Here is a 22478-nt window from a genome sequence, read left to right on the forward strand (position 1 = left end):
CATATGCAGTACATGTTGTCTCATATATCTGGTTAGAAAAATAAACATCAAATGCATTGTGCCCATGCAATTTTAGTTTCTGAAATACAGCTGATGTTCTTACTAGATTTTGGAAGACCTAGCAAGACTGGCAAAACCTCAAGTGTTTCAACATGCTTCTTTTACGTGCTTAATTGGGGGGGGGGGGGGGGGAGGGAAGGGGAGCCTACAAGTGAGCTAGCAGAGGAGGGACTACCAAATTACCAACCAGAGGAATCAGTCATTGAAGCAGAGTCTACTGGCTGAAAGGCATCAAACTTGGATGTACCTTTCCCAAGTCTGCAAGATCATGCGTAGAACCAGACCTCCTTTGGAAGCTGAAAAAAATAAGTAAATCAGTCAACACCTCTAGATGTGGGATTGAATCAAAAGAAGATTTGGATGTCCTAATGCTTGACACTAGGCCACTTAATTTTAGATGCCTGACGAATGCAGTCGAACCTGCAATCTGGCTGAGGCATGCAAAAGCACAGAGTACCTAGAGCTGGAGTACCTAGAGCTGGACTCGGGAGGCAGGGAGCTGGCCAAGTGGGGAGCTATCTGAACTGGGCACTGGATATAGGGCTAGAAGGGATTTGTCTGATCATCCTGTCCTAGGACACAAGGATCTTTGCGCTCAGGAGTTGGGTTGGTGTTTGTGACTGCTCAGTCATCACAGCGCACTGTCGGGAAAGTGGTGGGGGAGCACCGTAACAGCATCTTCCCCTTTCACACGCAACTCTGGCACTAACTATTCGCATTCTAGGTGAATAACTAAAGTTCAGTTCCAAGTTCAACCACCTCTTCAGGCAGAGGTAACTCAAAGCCATGTTGCCTGTTTCTCTCAGCAGTGTCTCACCTAGGCTAGTCCACCAGTGGGAAAGGGGGCACCTCCCATTACTGCACCACCCTGCACGGATGGCATCGCCTGCAGCATGCACCTTCCCACTCCTCAGCTGCTGCTTTTCTCTTCGGCAACTGGAGGAGCTCCCCACTGCAGCCCATGGCTTTGCTCTCCTGCTGGGGGGAGGCCTCGCTGCCCTGCACCTCTCCCACACATGACAGAAACAGTTCTGAGAATCAGGAAAAACTTGAGGATTAAACGTCCGGACAGGCCCAACCTGATCTACCCTTCCTTAATGGGTCTAATTCCCCACCCATAAACTCCCCGGAATCCAAACTGCAATATCTTACTGACAAATCAATGGAAGGAGCAGATATCAGAAATACTGCCTAGATACTGAGCAGGCAGAAGTCTCCTGTATTACACGTACCTTAAACGATTTCACTGTAGAACAAAGTCACTGTCTATCACTCTTCTAGCTGTTTTTGTCTGCCCATCAGCAACATCTCTCCATCACAGTTCCATTTTCCTTTCCATTCCCAACTCAGTTTATGGAAGTTTAGATAACACAAGGCAATCTACATTTGCTAAATCTTCTATATACTGGAAACATTGCAAGCGTACATCTATATGGCTATGTCTCAAACTCCCCAAAAGCGCCTTTTTATTTTGTTAAAGTTAGCCAGTTAAACCTGTGGGGAATGACAGGTTTAGCAATGTGTCAGCTATATTGTTAACATTCAACAGTCAGTCACAATGAACGGTAAGAAAAGTAGGTATTACTTTCCTTTACACCAGTTTAGCCTCATGTTTGAGTTCTAATAAAACTGCTAACTCTGACAATAAATAACTAACTCCAACAATCGCTCAGAGAAATGGATTATTTTTAAGCCCACACTCAAACGCTAGTTAAAAGTTTCACCGTACGACCAAAAAGAACACGCTCACTTTTCTCCCACAGGGATACGTACAGCTTATAGGCAAATTCTTAAGGATTCAAGGAAGGTGTCCCGTGGGGGTGGGTTGCTCCTACATTGCTCATTAAACGTTTTTTCTCCTTATTTCAAGGAGCTTTCTATTGACCCTCTCTGGAGGCAGAATACCACTGTGAATGCAATGGGTTGTTACTTTGTAAGGCAACTCCTATTTTCCCATGAGGAGGGAAGATGAGTAGGACTAAATCAGAACGCTTATTCTACCTACCACGGAGAGGAGATGAGAACTTTACTTATCCCACCTACAAGCTTAGAAAAAACAGGATGGGCTTGCTAACAAGTTGTTCTATTCTCTTCTGTGTAGGTTCCTATCCCACCCCCTCAACAGTGCCATTCTGAGCATTTTCCTGCAGCAACGCGGCTACCATCTGGGATGTGTGGTTTGCTCTCTCTCGTTCTCTCCCCAAGGGCAGAACTGTGCGCTTATTTCTATTTTAAATGAATGTTCTACCTAGGAAGCGCACCATGTTTCGCTGGGATCCATGTACCACGGAACAAAGGCAACGTACCCACTCTGCACACCTGTTCGCCCAGTGAAGACATCGCAGACTGTGTGTCTAAGCGCACGGAAAAATGCAGGGTGCCAACAATGCCAAGAAGGTATAAAAGCAGAAGAAAAAAATATATGGAAAACAGAAAAGTGGAGACAGATAATACTTTGCACAGTTCAAAAGGAAGTTCACATGAAGTTACCTCATGCCACTCTAAACTCACGTCTGCTTGTGCTAGTTTGTGTGCATTTATTTCCCTCTTCTGGTACACATTCCAAAACCACACGTTTCTTGATAAGAAACAAGCAGAATTACAAACACAATACAAAATGTTGAAAAATAGTATTTATTAGCACCCAATTTACATAATTATATGGTACAAATGACACTTACTTGCTGCTGTAACATTAAATAAAGCTGCTCTTAAAAAACATTGCTTATTTCTGGAAGTCCATGTGATTTTGCTCAGCACAGATTGCAGGTACAGTATACAGCTATCCCACTTCACTACTGTCATATCAATATAAATACCTGCACAGTTACCTCAATGTGGTCTCATTTTGAACTGCACACTAACATAAGCAGATCGATATAATTTTAATGACAAAATATATACTCGGCTTAATCAGGCAAGTGAATGCAACGTTAAGTATAGCCTACCCAAGAAGTTTCACAAAACACGAATTGCAGTGAAAAATAGAAAAGTCAGGGTTGCAATTGAGAAGCTCAAAAATATATGGTGTATTTCAAAATAATCTCCCACAGAATTTTCTCTCTTTGTCATTTTAGATATTTATCCAGGATTTAAAATATTGAAGTTTAATATGAAGTTTAATATTACATGTTTGATGCAGCATTTTCATTTAAAGCAAAAATTTGTATTTTTTTTTTTTATGATAAAGGCTTATCAAATTTTTAGAGAACAAATCACTACTTCATTTCTCTCATTTCCCACGAATAAAAAGCCTTTCTGGAATCATGAGTTACATGAAATTTATGGATTTGTATTCCCAAGAGAACTATTTCCTTCACAGACTAGAAAACAGAGTATCTCACTTAAGATAACATTCACTTTTATACAACAGTAGCATTTAAACAAGGTAATTTGGTGGTACTGTAATTCTGACACAGCCTTGTACTGAACCATACACAAACTGACAAACAGATTGTATTACTCAACAAGTAGATATTTCTCATTTGGATCCACCACTTTGCAAGACACCTGAAGTCCAACATTGTTTCAAAGTAGTCCTTCAAAACTGGCATGCAACATCATAACCTCAGCATAATCCTGCTGGGGAATCTTAATTTCCTTTAGCTGTTTAAGGAAGAGTTTACATATCGGTAATAGTAGCCTTTTCATATCAATTATCTGTCATGGAAGTGACCCAAGAAGAATAGGAATAACTGTAACTACTAACATTTAAGTGGTTACAACCTGGGATATCTCCTCTGAAAGGGAACTGTCAGGTAACTCTAAATCAATAGCTGCTTTTGTAAGAAAAAAGTAGTAGATGATACAAGCAACACTAAAAAAGACCAAGCTATCACCATGGTTTTGAAAAGTAAATCAGATAATTACATCAGTTTTACTAATATTAGTTCCATAAGGCAAAGAACTTTGTCTGAAAACATTTTTCGTTACCTGACAAACTTCTTTAAAAAGAAACCAATTGAAGACACTTATATGAAATACAATGCAGGTAGACATGCTGACAGATGCTAACAGAAAATGTTACAGCAACAATAGTCTTATCACCACGGATTTTCTCCCACAAGTTTTTCAGATGCATGATTCAAGGAAAACATAGCACAAAACTGCTTTGCAGTCTGCTTAGGCTACAAAGGTACAAGAAACTATTAGCTAACATGCTCATTTTGCATTTCCAGAAAAAACGTTAACCGTCTTCAAAACCTGTGTATGCTTGTAAACGCCTGACAGCGAGGAAACAACAGTTTTAGGAGCCATACATCTGAAAACAAGCTACATTCAAAGACTGCTATCTTCATGAAAGGAGAATAAAAAAATAAATTCTTAATGGAAAAATATTAGCTTGAAGTCCATCATTTATCCCTTAAACAATGTTTTTGGCTGCTTTTAGTAAGTCATCCAAAATAATGAAAATATTTGGCTTGGTAATAAGTTATCCCTTCCCTTTAGAAAAGTACAAATCCAGCTGTGTAAATCTTTTCTCAGCCTTCCACTTAATATTCTGGCACTAGGACCAAGGGTTTCTTGAAATAGTAAGCGAGTAAACTCGCCGAGTGAATGCAAGCAGGCAGGGCCTGAGGACCTTGTCAACACAGGGCTTTGAGCAGCTTAAAAACACATGCAGGCATGGTTTAAACACGGGTTTGATCTCCCTGGACCACAGCACAGCCTGGTAGCACAAACAGGGCCAAACTAGTTTAATACACAACACCACAGAGACTCAATCAGGAAGAAACTCGGGCTAAAAAGCATACGCTATTAAATGCTTCTTTACTTTAGCTATGGTTTGATTTTCCTCAGCCAGCAACAAATATCTACTGACATCAAACCAGTTCAGACTCCTAAATTGTACTGCCCAACTGGATTTACGCTTTCTACAGTTGAATTCAGATTCTCAAGAACATCATCTTAATTAATACAGCACTTGACGAGTTTTGACAACAGACTACAGAGCAGTAAAATTAAGTCAGCAGGTGGGATAAGAGGTAATTCAGTACAATCAAAGAGCGTTGTGAATAAGGAGATGCAAAAGAGCCTGGTGGTGGTAGCGAGAGGGTGAGGGCTGCAGGTGAAATCCCGCTACCCTTCAGAAAACACACTAAAAGAATATCAGTAGTGCTTTATTAATTTACCCTGCACTGACAGCCTACTGCAGACAGGATTTTAAGTTTCCAAGAAATTATAGGCTACAGAAGGATTGAAGTGAGAAAATAAAGTAAGATAAAAAAAAAGACAGATAATCTGCACAACAGGTAGGGTAGCCCAGGCAGAGACATCACTTAAAAGGGCTGATTTCCCAAAACTCCCCCTCACGGGATTAGCCCCATCTGCTGAACAGGAGTATCTGAGCAAGACCTATTTATACAAAAGTCATTCTAGTTCCTCCCCTGTCAATGTTTGTTACTTTGCTCTATTGAACATAAGATTATCTTTTAAAATGAGTTATTCCTCCTGAAGCACCCCACATATATCTGGATGAATTAAACACTGTCTACCACTGGTTTCTCACAGTTTCACTCCTGCTCAATAAAAATATTGCCGAGGTTTTGACTAGCAGTTTAGAGGCCATTAGTTTCCCAAACACTACCCTTCTATAAGCCTAAATCCATCAATGATGAAATGGCCGAGATCGTTAACTTATTGTAACGCCACCAGCTAAATACGTATCAGATTTAGACAGAACGTTCTCAACGCCTTCACCTCCTTATAGAAAAAGGGAGTTTACTTAAACATTTGTCAGACAGGGAAAGATAGCAGACTTTGCAGAAAAGCCTTTGCCTCCTCTCCGTCACTCAACGAGAACAGCTAAACTGAGCATCACTACAATGCTTACCAACAGCAGATGCCCAAGAAAACTCAAATTACCATGTCAAAGATTGCAACAGTTTATACAAACCAATCTGCCATATAAGAGTGTTTTATCATATTCAGATTTCTTCCTTTCTAACAGTGAAGGCCAAAGCCATTTCCACACCCACAAATTTCGGAATGCTTTCAAATGCTGTATTATAAGCAGCATAACGTTTTCACAGTTATTTCCACAAATCTTCTAAGAGTTCCAGCTCCCCTGTTAGAAAGCTGAAATACATGCACACTGAGTGACTCATAAATTACCTGGAAGCACTGGTTCCATCCACATCTCATTTATGTGAAAATTAAAAACGACACAGCAACATTTAGCAACTTACGCAAATGTTTTTGGCATTCCTTTACTGGAAAGCTACAAGCTACCGTTCACAAGTGCCTTTACAATGGATCTGAATGTGGAGTATTTTTTACAGAATAGAATATTTATGAGGCGTGATGAAGATGACAATACGTATTTAATATAGTATTTTAAAGTATGAAAATAATGACTGAAGCAAAAAAAGAAAACTCAGAAACAAGTCTAATCATTTCTGCTTTTCAAATATTGTGGCTTTGGTTCAATCCTGACAGACATCACAAGATAAAGTCTTAATCCTGTGATTTTTTTTAGAAAATAAAGGTTTATCCAGAAGGGCAAGAGTGGTCCCATTACAGCTGTCTGAGGTATCTATCTTAGCATAGTTGGGCCCCCAACATGAGACGAGGTTAAGAGAAAAGTTCTGTTCTTAGAATTTAAGTAATAATACGTTAGAAATCTCTTGCCATCTCCTCCTCTAAAGTGGCATGGTTTTGAAATTTGAACAAATTACATCCTTTACTTTGACACAAAAGAACCCGAATATATACTCCATTTTGTCCTACGTACAGCCTGCAACGAATGGACAAACGAATGAACCTTAGGAGTCATTCTGGGAAAGCCTCACTAAACTTGCTCCTCTGACCTTTCAAAGGGTTTCGTTTGTTCTCCGTGACGGCGGCACGCTAAGCTCTGCACAGCTTCTCAGCCTAATGTTAGTGAGGCCACGTCAGTCACGTGGAGCAAACACTGGTTTTGGACACTTCACTTACTATCCTCTCTGAGGCTCAGTGAATAACCTGTTAGCTTGCCTCACTGATCAGCCCACAATCCCAAATACCACCACTGTCTACATATCTTCAAAATAAAAATACTACTAATAATAAAGTTTTTCCAGTAGGATCCCACGTAATACAACACTGAAGAAACTACTACTGCTAGATCACAAGCCTGACGCTTCAGCAAGAGGACTCCAACAAGAGCGCTGCTACAGCTTTTGGTGTCCAGGCACAGGGACAAACACATCAGCTGCATTTTCTTCTGTCACTCAACCTACCTTACAAAATTTGCCCATTATAAGACAGATTTTAGGAAGTTGTAAACTGGACCACAGAGGATTTACTACTTATCATTTCACAAAGGTGTCAAATTGTCTGCCTAAGACAGTTCTGAAAAGACCCTGCCAAGCCACAGGCTGCAAATACTTCCAAATACACATCTTCAAAGGCATCTGAAAACCTTTATGAACTGATAGTTATGCCTGCTTTTTAATTTTTTGTTTCCTTTGATATGGACTAATACTTCTGCCAATCAAATACTGCCCAAGTCACATATCGGTTCATGGAAATTGCTGCTCCCCAAAATTATGCTGTTAAAGGGTGAGTATGGAGGTGCGGCAAGGGGATACATCTGAGATCACACAGGTGTACTGAAAAGGATAGCGTGATTAAGTCCTTTATCTTTTACACATTTATTCAAAAGGACAAGTTTCTATTTACCGTGAATTCACAATTGCAAAATGATTCTGTATGGCCTAATCACAAAGCTGTATGTTGAATATCATGCGCTTACTCAAACGCACTATGTAAGGGACTGATTTAACGTAACATTATTTGAAAACATATGGCCATAAATATATATATATAGTAGGTGGTATACAGTTGCACAGACTCCTTGCTAAAAAAGCATTTTATCAAAATGTAGATGAATGAGATTCAAAAATATCAATCAGGTGATTTTCCTATAAGCAATAAATACCTGGTACATCAAAACAATTTTGTCTTTTGAGGCACAAAAATAAATGCAGCGACTAGGACTCTACAATAAAAGTGAGGGAAATATTTTCCACAATATAATTATATTTAGAGCTTTTTCCAGGTTATTTCAAATCATTTTGTGTGAAACCACACAGCACTCTGATGTAATTTAGAAATAAAAACAAGAATATTTAAACCTAGTGGACCAGTTTTCAGCATATGGAAGGACTGCAACTTCTCCTTTTCAGTTAGTCAATAAAAATCAAGATCGTTAGCATAGGCCAAAACACACAAAAATTTCCGAATTAGTCATTACAAAAGGTACCACGTGAATTAGATAAGGGACAATCAGTAATGCTAAAATGCAATATACCAAGTTGCACAAAAAATGCTTATTGCAAGAATAAGCATTAGGTCCAGTTTTACTGATATCTTCGCTAGTTATATTTATCACATTCATGAAACCACCAATTACATCAAACTTGGAAGAACTGCACATAAAAGGGAGGAAAATAAAAATAATTTAGTGCCCTCAGAGATCAGAAGTCCAAGGCTTACAAAAAATAGCATTAATCATGAAACAAGAGTTAAATATCCAGCTGGAGAAGAAACATAAATACATACTACAAAATGAAGAAGAAACTCGAGAAGCAGCAATGCTAGTAGCTATTTAAAACAGCTGTCAGACAAACAAGATTTGGGTTTGTGTGACACTAGCCATAAGACCAAAAGTTTGGCCCTCCTATGCAAAGGCATCATGTTACAGCCAAGGGGAAAAAAAAAAAAAAAATTATCGGGTTACTTCCAGACTAAGTCCAAGGAGTCATGTACGTGGAATGGTGTCACAGGCACCAAGCTATAGAGAAATGAGCTAACAAGCTGAAAACAAGAAAAAAAAGTTGTATAAAAGGAGTAGGTTAAAAATAGCTTGAAGAAAGGAACGGAAATATGCAACTAGAGCTAGCGTGCACTTGCAGGTTCCAAACTACAAAGATAATGAGGAATATTTAAAATGGCACAAAAGAACATGACTTGGGATACTGACATGAAATTACAAAAAAGAACCAGTAAACATCACATAAATTCTCCTGTCAGTGAGATATAATCATTGAAAGAATCTGCCAGAGGAAGCCTAATCATTTCAAACATACGTAAAAACCTCACTGTCCAAGACACTATTAAAATGCACAAGTCTACAAACCTGCTTTAGCAAGCAGATGAACTAGATAACCTAAATAATTTTTTCATCCCTAACTTCTATGATGATGTTCAGAAGATCTGACAGGCTCATGCACAATACCCTGCAGTCCTACCAGTATGTGAGCAAGTACAGTAAAAAGACATTGACATCAATTATGAAGACCAGCACAAAAATATATATACTCCACAACCTCTTTGTAAGGCTACATTTGTTTTTTTTTTTTTTTTTTTTTTTTTTAAAGGCACCTCATCCTCCAGCTATTGCCAGCTTTAAAGAATCACTTTTCAGTGATTTTCATCTTTCAATTCACATTTGAACAGCCACTTCTTACATCCCAATTGTAATCAGAATGACCGTCTTTAAAAACAAGCATGCTGGCCTATTAGTTTTATGTACAGCAATTTAAACAACTGTAACTACATATTGTATTGTGTAAGCAAAAGCACAACATTCATTTCATACTCACACCATTATCCTTTGTATACACAAACTCAAGAGAACTCTTAATACTAAAACATTAAAATGCACCCATGGAGTCTTCCCTTACTAGACACATTTAATACATGTTTACAATATATATATACACATATATAATATACATAAATTTTAGAATTTTTCAAATAAATCTTTGTAATTTCCTTTTCAAAAAGAAATAAAATAATGACACTGAAAGAATAAGAGTCAAGTACACAGAACTCTCACAAAGTTGAATGCTCAGTTTTGCAGCCCAGTTTCCCCCTTTTAATCATAACCAAAATGTATTATAAAATGTAAATAATCTGAATTACTATTGTAGTCATCTGTTTAATGGTAAACGTTCTAATCTTATCTATGGAAATATATTGCATATCAGTATCATGAAGTGACATATCTGAATATTCTGAGCAATAAAAGGTACTCCAGGATATTTTAGCAGTAAATATAATGTGTTGCAGGCTCAAACAGCACAGGTCAACCTTTTATTCTAAATAATACAGTTAATCTAAACTCTGAGTTCAGCTTAAAACATGGTCCCATCCTGAAACGTCACTCTAAAACAGCGTGATCAAATCCTATGTCGGTATCTTTCAATGATTCCTTTTTAAAAAGTGTCAGTTTAAAGGTAAAGATTTATTTATCAACTTCCAGTCTTAAACTCAGGCTGGTATTTGAAAGAGTTGCATTGGGTTCTCTCCTACTCACATCAGCACCACACAATCTCTAGCACAAATTATGCTTTTCATTCCACTTAAAAGACAACACCAACCTCCATAGACTTGCAGAAGAGTAATAAGACACTGATGATGAGGTGTAATAGAAAAGAATCCATGCACTTTCTTTTAAGAAGGGATAAAAAGACTAAAATATTAGTTTTAAAGTTATTTGTCGTTCAAATCAACAGAGCAGCTCTGAATACACAAACAAGCACATCTGTTGAGTAATTAAAAAAAAAAAAAAGCATTCATTTTTTTTACATAACCTGATCAATGGCACAACATGTTAAAAAGTTCCACAAGTGTTAAAGTTAGGAAATACTTCTAGAAATAGCAGAATCTTTCAAACCGGTGGAACTTTGTATAGACATCTATTACAGTAATACAAGTCATACAGAGTATCAGATATAGTTTTCATCTTCAGAATGAATTAAAGTATTTCACTGTTACACTTAATGCCCTGAATGACACCCTTTTTTTTTTTTTTTTAAGCAGGAACAGAAAGAGGAGATGAACATTTGATAATTAAATTGTAAGAGAGTTTCTTTGGAAAGTTTTGTGATAACTTCTTGTGCCAGACCTCCAAGAATAAACAGTATTATAAATCTGAATAAGTTAATCTGCTACTACAGTATATACAGACTGCTTCAGTCTGTTGTTAATTGTGACTAGATTAAAGGCTCAGCTTCTAGCCACATGCTAATACAGTCTTTAAAAAATTATATAATTTTTTTGCAAACTAAATATTTGCTGTATAACATAAAAGATGTAACAAAACTTTACTGCGTTTTAATTTTTGTTAGTAATCTGCTTTCCTTTAATCACATTTATCTTAGGCTAGCAGCCAGGTGGCTGAGATTAACTATCAGCTACTGCTCTCTGCACATTATCTACTTATTAATACCAAAGGGATGATAAAGTGCCTCTCACATGGCACAATAATGAGCATGTGAACTGACACTTTTTCCAGGTGATTTAATTTTAAGCACATGAAGATTCCCCAATGAGAAGCATCCCAGGAAGTTGCCCTCTTTTCCCACTCCCGGAAGCGATTAGACCCTTTCCAGTATCCCATTTCATTAATAGAGAATACATAGACCTAAGTTTCACCCAAGGCCTGCCTGGACGAAAATTCACACCCTCTGAAATAAAAACGCTTCTTTTGTTTTTGAACTACTTGAAACTGAGAGTTTCTAAGCTCTCAGCACCAGCTGAGCTCACAGAAACCAGAACAAACCTTAATTTAGAAAAGAGCACCCCGCAAAAACTAAACACTTACAAACATTCTCTGAATTATAGGGCAGGGTGAGGAGACTCTTGCCCTCCTCTTCTCTTTTGTGCAGCTGGTTAAATATATACAAGCTAGAGTTGAAAGGGAAGCACTCTGTCATACAAACACTTTAGCCAGGGCATCTGCTCCTGCACTGGCAATATAGCATTTGGATGGGTGGAATGCCACATCATGAATGGATTCATCAAATTTTTTGCGATGAGCAGTGAATTCTTGGATGCAGGTCTTGCTTTCAAGATTCCATAAGCGAATTGAACAGTCATGACCTAAAGAAAGGAAAAAAAACACAATTATCAATATAATGCTCGTGTCTGCCATCGTTACGAGAAAGGAAAACAATGAAATTTAATGTACTTACTGCCAGACATCAAATACAAGCCATTAGGATCAACAGCTAAACTTGTAACTGCATCTAAGTGAGCTACCATGGAATGGATCAGTTTTCCTTTGAAAGAAAAGATTTACGTTATTTTCTGCAATTGACTTCATTATCTGTATTAATTGCCTAAATCCTACCACAGACTACCTTACTATAAATACAAGACCTTGTCCCACAATTGAATATAGTTATGCAAGAAGTCATTCTTACAATGTTTACTGTCTCAGGAGAGCAACAGTACCAATACCACCAGCTTTGTCAGCCCTTTACATTATGTGTGCCAAACCACTCTAATGCTGCAATCAGTGTGCACTTTAAATATCTGCCCCTTCAGTGACTTAAGTAAGTTCAGCAGCAATATCTTCAGTGGGAGGGAGGACAGGGGCTGAGTCCATTAGTAAGGAATGAATATAAACTAAGTAGGAATACCGGATACATTTAATCGATGCAGAGGGAATCAAGGTTCTATTATCTCTTCTCACTATTACAGTAATGATTTTATATTAAAAATAAGAAATCATGTGTCAAATCTACTTTTTTGTTACAGAAAATAAGAAAGTACAAAAAACGGAAAGACTAAATGTGTTTCCCCTACTATGTCAGAACTACATCAAACAAGCTAGCTACTTTCAGCTTTTTCTCTGCTTCCATCAGGTCCTTTGACCTATCCTCATTTAACACAAATCAGGGTAGCGGCACACGTAAAATCAACAAGAATATTGGAAGTTCTTAATTTAACTTTAAGGATAGTGTGACCTGGAAGCAAAGAAGTCACAAATCGAACACCCTCAAGATTCCCAGAAAGATGACCAGATTAGTACTACCATTCCACTCCCAAAATTCCTTTAACTGAGGTAATTTATAATTACTCATCTTTTTGTGACTCCCACTATAGATTAAAAAAAATATATTTAAAACTGTCCAGCTATTCTGCAGAAGCGAGAGATTTGAAGATAAACGTTGGATCAAATTGAGAATGATGCCCTACAAGGGAACTTCTACCTCCACACCAGCCAGTCACAGATCTTAGAAGCACTAAACTAGGGCCCAAGCTTCCTGCCTCAGAGGAAGATTAAGAGGCACAATAGAAGAAACATGACCATGAGCATATGAAAATTAAAAGAGATTTCCTTTTATGTTAAATGTTGATAACCCTCATATTGAAGGCTTTTAAAAAGAATGGACAGAGAATGACGGAAGTTTTTCATTACTGCCCCAATAAAGCTTTTATACGACTGGCCATCTTTTGGCTCTACCAGTAAAAAGATATTTCCTCTTTCAGAGGATATTCACCTCCAAGTATCCCCCAGGATTTAGGTGAAGAACGTTAATCACAATGAAATTCTGTTTCTGCTTTATTTTATACAACTGCTATGACTAGGGCTTGCTGGAAACATGTCTACCTGTATTGTTGTCATAGAATTTGATGTGTCTGTCTTCATGAGCAGTGATACTAATTGGAAGAGTTGGATGGCTGATGACTCTGTTTATCTGACAGGAAGAACTGACTGCTAAGAAGAGAAAAGAAAAAACCACACATATCAACAGGCGTAAATTGCTAAATCCTCTGAAAGATTGCTACTACAAAACGAATGTGATCATTCTTACTAGTAATGTAATTCTTACCTTTATATAATGGAAATTCTTTCAACTAACGCCTTATATGTTTTACTCTAGAATACTTATCAAATTACACACACACAGGCACACATTAACCATACATATGAATGTAAATACAAACAAACAAGGTCCAACTTTATGCCACATTTTTAGATGGATGTGTCACACGGGACTTCCCACAATGGGAAGTGAAAAAAGAGTGAAAATACTTTTTTGCATTCCCCACCTCCACAGTCCTCTTTCTGTCAAGCCAAATTTTCTTCATAATATACAGGCCGTTGAGGGAGATGAACATTACAGTCAGCATGTTTTCGAGGCAAGCAAGATTCCCCACCCAAACGGCCATATAACAACAATCCACAATCACTTGATATGCACGGACTAAAATTCTTGAAGAAAGGGACTCTAGGCTACTCATAGTAGCATCATTTTTCTAGCCTTCAAGAATCTTGAAATATCAAGACTATATATGCTCTGTCCTGCCCTTAAACTACTACTACTCACAGCAGGCGTTAGGAAATTACAGGAATGAAGAATTTTTGGTAGTTCATGTTTTGATTAGAACTCTAAGCATTGCTTCGATGCACAGACTAGTGCAGGAGCGCTCTTAACAGGGACAGATTAGCAGAGAAAACATAAACACCACTTCACAGATCATCGAAATACAGTCAACTCCCACATTAAACAAGCTAACTCTATTTCGTCAAACTGCGGCCAAGGGACGCTTGACATCGACTAATCAAAATCTTGCCAAATGAAATAAAATACCACCAGAGGATCACTTGCTACCAAGATGGCGAAAACTTCAGTTTTACATCTTCCTCTAAAAATCTGAACCTACAAATTGTGCCAGCATCCACAGGACACCTAAAAATCATCAAACCGTAAATTACTAAATACACCTAAAAGTACTACTTTATAGCACATGAAACTGTATCAGAGCAGGCTATCCTCAGCTTTAAAATGACAAGCAGAACAAGGCCCGCACTGAACAGTGACAACTCTGATTGGGTAGAGGGGAATACATAATTCATTTTCCTCTTGCCTGATTCTTGTATAATTTATTTATTTATTTATTTTTAATACAGACACAGAAGTGCCTTTATGTAACTAATTAGGGATTGCTGGTTGTCATACTGGCCTCCTTTTCTTATTCAGGAATATTCCTGAATTATAGTAAGGAGAAGGGTCGTTTAAAAAAAAAAAAAAAAAAAAAAAGTCAAGGAGGAGGAAAAAGAACTTCCACTGAATAAAGATAAGTGATTTAGGATTTTTATTTTCCACACAGGGACAAAGATGTGCGATATAAGTTCCTTCACAGTAAGAAATGATATTAAGACGGGAGGCAGCAGTTTCTTTTCCCCCCTTTATAAAATGAAGGGAGTTGTTCAACTATTTTAAAACAGTGGAGCAAGGCTGGCAAGAAGGGTTATTTCCTTTTAAAAATATAATTAGACAGCAGAACTCATTGGCACAGAAAACTTTTAGGGAAAAAAGGTAAGGTTCAAAAAAAGGCTGAACACTTATATTGTTATCATGTTACAATTTTCGCCTGAATATGACACCTTGTGCTTCAGCTCATACTGGTCCCTTTTCAAACGCAGAGGCAAAGTAGTATCCTGAGAGCAGACTTCTTACAGTTTCCTCTAAAACATGTGATATTGACCATTGCCATGATCCAAGGCATTATATGGAAGCCTGTGAATACTCTTGCACCAGAGCTTTGCTGTTCTCCTACAGTGAAAACCTCAAATAAACCATACCAGCAAGTGAGCCCAAAGCATACATAAAAGCTTTTTAAAAAGTCTACCTTTGAGGAAAAATTAAAAAATGATTCCTCCTCGTCCATTTTTTAAAAAATAACATCAACTTCATATTTTCCTGATATTACTACTTTTGTGCAATTTTGAATTAGAGAGAGATTGGAAAATCACAAAACTGCAAAAATCATTGGGCTATATTAAATGCCTTTCCTTGTGTGTACCTTGAAGGATAACTCACAGCGTGTGTGGTTTCTTCTTCTACATTCTTTCAGAAGTATGTGTACCCTTCTGCTATCGAAGTGCCCATGAGGTCTGCCATAGTAAATTATAACTGATTATAACTGTGTTACATCTTAAAATGCAGCTTATAACATAGTTCATATTATAAACTACCATGACACTATCTGCCTATTATTTTGAAAGCACTGAAAAGACCATTAACAGTATCTGATCTTAAGCAAGCAAGTTGCTTTTTTTTTTTTTTTTCTGGATACCTACTAGTATCTACTCCGGACTCCAGGGTAAGAATTCGTTGCCGTGTTTCCATGTTAAAAATGCTAGTGTGTCCACTGTTAAATGATGCTACCATGAGGCTTGGGTCACTGCTCACAAGATCTACTGATGAAGGAATTCCCATTTCTAGAAAATAATTTAGAAAACATATTTGTAAGATTTAGTCAAAAAAAAAAAAAAACAACCAACCAACAAACGCAAGCACTTTAGTATTAAAAAGGTCATCATTATGAAAGGTAAAGTTATGTGACCTTAAAACAAATACAGATTTCTTCTCCAAAACACTACTTGAAATGCTGAAACACAGGCTGCTGTCTTGGACATATTATATTAAATTACTACTTCAACCCTGACATGCTATTTTATTACAGATTTTAAAATCTACATTATACCAAGAATCTAGATTGTCTGCTTGACCACTGCTTTTATCCTATGTCTTTGATATGCATATCAACAACATTTTCTGCTAAGATGCTTTATCTGGAACTGGGGCTGGGACAGACATCTACTCTGGAAGCTACTGGAAAGTAAAAAACGCCCCCCCTCTTCCTTCCTCCAGCTTTAAGATCAGTTCTCAGTCAAACCTCTACTGAATCAAGCAAAAATGACAAAAGTGGTAGGACACACACGCACAAACACACACCACAAGACAGGTGATTAAAGTTACTATTTTAATCATAAAAAAGTTACTAGCAACATCTCCCCCCTCCCCAATTTTCCCAGGTACAAATTTATATAGTGGTACTGTCGGCATGGAAAGTTATTTATGTAAGTTATCAATTCATGTTACAAAGCTTCTTCCAACCTGCCTGCTACAGCAATACATCTGATCTCCTCTTTACACTGTAGCTCTCTGAACACTACAGGACAGAAGCTCAGATCGGCAGAACCTTGATATCAGACATACCCCTTAGAACTTTTCTCAAGTTTACTCCTCTCCACCCGCTATCTGAAAGAACAAAAAGAGTCCCAAGAGATGTTAGGAGGAGGAGGTACAAAGTAGGACACTGAAGGTTCCAAGTATCCTAACGTCCGTGGATCCAGCTAATGCAGGAATATCATCACTGCTTCTCTCGAAACCTAAGATTCCCAGGAGAAACATCTTGCACACACTGCCTGGGTGCCCATGAACAATGGTACTTATCTATTGATCCTCCAATAAGGTCAAAAAGGACTGGGACAAAAAGAAAACCTGTAGTGTTTCCTCAAGTGAGAAGGGACTTCTTCTGCCACTGTGCTGCCCGCTTATCTGCGGCTTCCTCGTAAACCTACAATAGTAATCTAAAGGATTTAAATGATGGCTACTGAGTATTTTAAAGAGTTTGTTCAAGCTTTGCAATGAGCCATAGGGAAAATAGTTTCAAAGGAGGATCTCTGAATTTCACAACTGGGTTTCGTTCCAGTTTGAAACAACACAGGGAAACAAACTGCTCTGTGAGGCAAGATCCCCTTCTCCTCTTCACTAATTTAATAATTTTGAACAAAAAATTTTGTTTGAAAATTTGTTTGCCAGGAAGGCTTCAGAGTGGATAGGCAGGCAAGCTGGCAGTAAACCACTCAGATTCCTGACAGACTTCTGCAGACCTTTGGAGACAGTTCTGCCAGAGCTAAACTACATGAAACATTTCGGTTTTGCTCAGTCCATTTTAACTAACAAGACACTGTCCCAACAGATCTGATTAGCTTTACACTGTAATTCACGAAGTCCGCTCAGTTATGTAGAAGTTTACTTTGCCTTGAAATTTTTCTGAAGAGCAAGGCAACTGCCTTAGTTAATAAATTATCTTTAGAATTATCAACTCCACAGGAATTTGGCAGTGTTAATGGGCTCATTCTCGTGCACTTACTGAAACAGCAGCTTTAAGAAACTAGACTCTAAACAACGGGATTTTGGTCTGAGTACAACACGTTTCAGTAACTAAACCCAAAGGATTACTTTTCTTTTTTTCTTTAATATCACTGTTTAGGACGACCAGATCATTGCTTTCTAGTTAACGCACAGAATCAGAAATTGAATCAGAATTACTGTGTTAGAAGCATAAGGAATCTAATCTGAACAGATACTACGACCCTGGCCTGGACCTAATCTCTGGCTATTCCAAACCACTGAGGGGGAGGAAGGGAATTTTATTCCAGGCAACTCAGAAGCAAAGGCCTAATGGAAACTTAGCTCCAACCTGAACTGCAGAGTGGAAGCATTACGCTGCATGGCTCTAGTAAAAGCAGCAGATAATCTGCAGGAGTTGGCTTCTAGATACGTGCAATTGTCCCTCTGTATCTATTCAACTGGTGCCTCAGGAGAGGGGATCCAAATTTCAACTCTTCACCCCCCCCACCCCAAATTCATAAAGATATAAGATCGATCAAAACAGACAAGAAAGATTTCTACGCAGCAGACAAAGTTACGGCAGCCTGAACAGAGACACTCATAAACTTTATGGTAGGACACTTTTCTGTACCTTGATTATCATTAAATATATTAAGAGCCGGAGCAATTTCTGTAGCTTTCCATAAACGTATAGTGCCGTCTGCTGAACAGGACAATAAACGCTGGTGCGCTCCACTGTATACCAGACCCCACACTGCATCTGTATGGCCTACAAAAGCACCTCTTAGAACAGAAGGATCTGTGAACAGAATGACAACAATTCACATTTCAAAACAAAAAGTAAATCACACCACTAGTTGTATCCTGGTTTCTGTTTATGGACCAGCCTTAATAAGCGAGCTCCCAAAGAAAAATACCAGATAGCTCTTATCAATGCAGAAAGCTCACTTATCCTGGTGTGAAGATGACTGAATTCATCAGCATATCTGGCATTCAGTTATCCAATTTACAACTAATAGAACAACGTGAAGTTTCAGTAAACAGAATCATATCGAGTTAGTTAGCAACATGGACTTTGATTTTAAAATCAACTCTCAAGTAGCCATTAATGGCACAAGAGTCCCTTTTTCCACAGGTCAGCTTTGAGGCTCATCATATATGAAACTATGAGAAGTTAAAAATATTTTAAAACACAGACACAAGGCTGAACTGGGACCTTTTTGGCAGTTTGCAGACAATATTAACAGCTGTGGTCTCATACTATACAATCTCTTATCATCTCAGATGTACAGTAAAAGAAAAGAACATTAACATAGACATTTGCTCTACTTGCCAAAGATTAGGTCCAGTACTTTTTCAACCTAGTTGTTCCTCAAAACGGTGATGAGATCAAGGACCTTTTAATGAAAGCATCAAGTTGACCTTCTTATCAAATAGTATTAAAACAAAAATTTACTTCTAGTAACTGAAGCCAACATTCCATTTTCTCTTTGAAATTTTCAAAGCAACATCTCCTAGAAATTATACTTTTTTTTAAGCCACACAATAATGTCACTAGATGTATCATTTCATCGGTATGTCTGAAAGCAATGTACCGTAAGAGTCATAGGGGTCGATGTTTGGGTTGGTGGTATTCCAGCCATGGATGAGTCCATCAGTTCCCCCACTGTAACACTGTTCACCATTACTGCTCATCACCACACAAAGCACTGGTCCACTGGAATAAAACCCACAAAAACCAACTTGACTACTAACATTTTCATTAATCAAATGAAAAATAACGATAACCTAATCCTGAGACTTTCCTATTAAATACAATTCATTTGCTGCAACAAATTCTGTATATTTCAGATCATATGCTACAACAAATCCCCCAAAAAACTCCACAATATTTAGTAAAATAATTGCAGTCAGAACAATTTAATCATTAAGCACATGAAACGTGAACAGTGTTACACTTTTAAACTATAAGCTCTGTTAGGCTGTTTAAACAGCCTTTCTCCCTTTTTAAAAATCTAAGACTGTTTCATAAAAGCCGTTCAGTAGATTTTAACTGACTGAAAAGAGCTTCATTCTATAGATGCATATACTCAGCAAAAAGGTCAGAGCTGCAATGATGAACAGAAAAACATTTGACCAATATTATTTGCAGGGTCTTTTTTTTTTCGTTTGGTTGGTTTTTTAAAGGGTGGTTTACCTAGCTCCAGATGTAAAAAGTTATGCAGAAGGGAACTGAGCATATGCAGATATTTAAAATAAGTAAGGTGGGAACCAAGAGCACCACATGAAATCACTAGCTAACATGCTGGAAACTACGGAAAAAAATTCTGTGTCTGTTTAAAATCCTACATTTCTCAAAATACAAGACAATGTTCTTAGCAAATACTCACTTATGCGCTCTGAATGTATATATTGGCTCTACATCAAGAGAAGCACTCCTAAATGAAGCACAGGAAGACATTAACATGTATCTGACCTTACACAATGTTCCTAGAAATATTTTATGAAAATGTGCCAAAATCACTAAGTTCTTAAAATCTAGCGCTTTGGAAACATCCTCCCACAACTCCTTCTCCCAACATGATGTTTCACATGCCTAGTAATTCTTTGTACTTCTTCAAAATATAATAGTTTTTGTTTTTCTTGCTTAAAGACCTTCAAGGTGGAGGCAGGCTGTACCTGAGCTCTCACACACCAGTCAAACCAGTGGGTACATCAATGGTGGCAAAGCAGCAGATTGTCGTCATTATCAGGGGAAATACCATTAAGCGCTCCCAGCCCCTACCAGAGGGGCTTTGGTATTTTGTACTAAAGCTGTAGCAGTTTCAAAACCCTTAATCGAAACTTTACCAACCAGGGACTATTATGGACTGCAGGAAGGCCACATGTTTTGCCCTTTCTTCCTAAAACTTACGATATACTCTTCTCACTTACTATGTTAAGCTCTGCTAAGGATTTCCTCTCATTTCTGGAAGTCCCCAGCAACACAAAGACGACAGCGTACCAACTAACAACATCTCAGTCCATGTTTGAATCTGTGTGTGCGCGTGCGTGTGTATACATACACAAACAAATTCCAACTTGGTCAGGGATGCTGTCAAGATTTCTTTGTACACTATCTCTTATGCGTTACACACATGCAAGCACAGTAATATAAAACAGGCCACCTCCAAATATTTTCATTAGTAAATTAATATGCCACGTTATCTACAAGAAAAATACAAAAATGAATGTTTGTCTTTGAAAATGAAAAAGCATTCATGAACTTGCACGGCTTTCTCTTGGCATTCTTTAGAAGTCTCCATCTTTAACAGCTTGTTTCCTTACTCTCAAAGTCAAGGAACGATTCTTATTAACTCTAAGGAAGGCTAGACGAAGTTGCAGCTACAATTTTATTTCCAGAAACAACGAATAAAAGTGTTTTTAGGAAACAAAGGAAATAAAAAAAAAAAATCTTACTTTTTTGCTGGGGCTGTTTTTTGTAAATTCCACATTTTCAATGTATGGTCCTCTGAAGCTGTTATTAAGACTGGTTCAACTGGATGAAAAGCCAGACCCCTTATTCCATCAAAGTGGCTTCTTAAAGTGAATTTGGGGTTCCAAGTCTTTCTCAATGCATCCTTATTGTTTGCTATCTATTAAAAAAATTAATAACCAATTAATAACCATAAGTAATCTGGAAGACAACAAGAAAGGACAAAATCAGAATTTTGCTTTGGTATTTTCATATGACAGATGACCTCATCCTTTTTCCCCCCAATAACCTGTTCTTGATTTGACATTGATTAGACAGTTCAAAACGAATATGCATACGAAGGTATTCCACAAAAACAGACAGCAAGTATACCTCCACAGTAACGTGTTCTGTGTAAACCTGAAATATACTGCACTCCTTTTAAGATCCCTAATTTAAAAGCTGAAAACTAACTGTCCTGAATGATACCACCGTAAATTTGGCTTGGGATTTGAAGGTCAATCTATTCCTACTGGTTCATTCGTTAACACTAGGCTTGACTCAACCAAGTTGAAGTCCATAAATATCTGAAATACCACTGACATGGGAGTCTCTTATGTACAGATCTAAGAGAAATGCCTAGCAGGTCACAAAGGAACACAGTCTAACTCATTAACTTGAGGCAGTACAAACTTCCTAATAATGCAATACAGGCAAAGCGCACCAGGAGAAAAAGGGGGGGGAGGGGGGCAAAAATGACCTGGATACATCTGAGGAATATAATTGGCATGTAATAAATCATATGTACAGACACAATTATTTGGCAATAAGACTACTTCTAACAGATCTAAAAGAAAGCCCATAAGAAATAACAGTTATTTCAACACTGTTCCTCCGAACTAATATTGACATAAAACACTGTACAGACTTTTAGGACCTTGTCAGTCGTCACTGCCATGATTAATTTTAATGTGCCCTAACCATTGCAAATGGTCTATTAAATAAACATTAATATAAACAACTTATTCAAATATTTATGATTTCATTATATTGAAAGTTATAGATAACTCCAAATGCTTTAGTGTTATTAACTGGAAAGAAGAGACAGCTGTTTTGAGTCACTTTGGGAATCTATACTTTTTTTGGATCGATCTGTAAGGAACAAAAGGTTTAAAACCAGAAGTAATTTTTCTTAAATTTTCTTCCTTACTCACTTCCCTTAGAGAGTTCTGTAAGGTTTAAACAACGAGAAACGA

The 22478-nt window shown here is 37.6% G+C and overlaps 1 protein-coding gene across 4 annotated transcripts in view; it reads right to left on the minus strand.

Annotated features, from left to right (window-relative positions):
* Nucleotides 1-9417: 9417 nt before the first annotated feature.
* Nucleotides 9418-22478, minus strand: part of STRN (striatin) — a 65929-nt gene continuing 52868 nt past the window's right edge. For 2 of the 4 annotated variants that reach the window (XM_068939367.1, XM_068939369.1), the window contains 8 exons: nucleotides 21228-21403; nucleotides 20159-20206; nucleotides 19364-19485; nucleotides 18400-18567; nucleotides 15926-16066; nucleotides 13448-13552; nucleotides 12024-12110; nucleotides 9418-11931 (listed from right to left, as the gene is read on the minus strand). In XM_068939367.1, the coding sequence (XP_068795468.1) occupies nucleotides 11762-11931; nucleotides 12024-12110; nucleotides 13448-13552; nucleotides 15926-16066; nucleotides 18400-18567; nucleotides 19364-19485; nucleotides 20159-20206; nucleotides 21228-21403 (1017 nt within the window). In that variant the 3' untranslated portion in view covers nucleotides 9418-11761. Of the gene's footprint in view, nucleotides 11932-12023; nucleotides 12111-13447; nucleotides 13556-15925; nucleotides 16067-18399; nucleotides 18568-19363; nucleotides 19486-20158; nucleotides 20207-21227; nucleotides 21404-22478 lie in introns of all 4 variants that reach the window. The other 2 variants (XM_068939366.1, XM_068939368.1) reach the window with 1 other exon arrangement.

This window comes from Struthio camelus, chromosome 3 (assembly GCF_040807025.1).
Source record: "Struthio camelus isolate bStrCam1 chromosome 3, bStrCam1.hap1, whole genome shotgun sequence".
Lineage (NCBI taxonomy): Eukaryota > Metazoa > Chordata > Aves > Struthioniformes > Struthionidae > Struthio > Struthio camelus.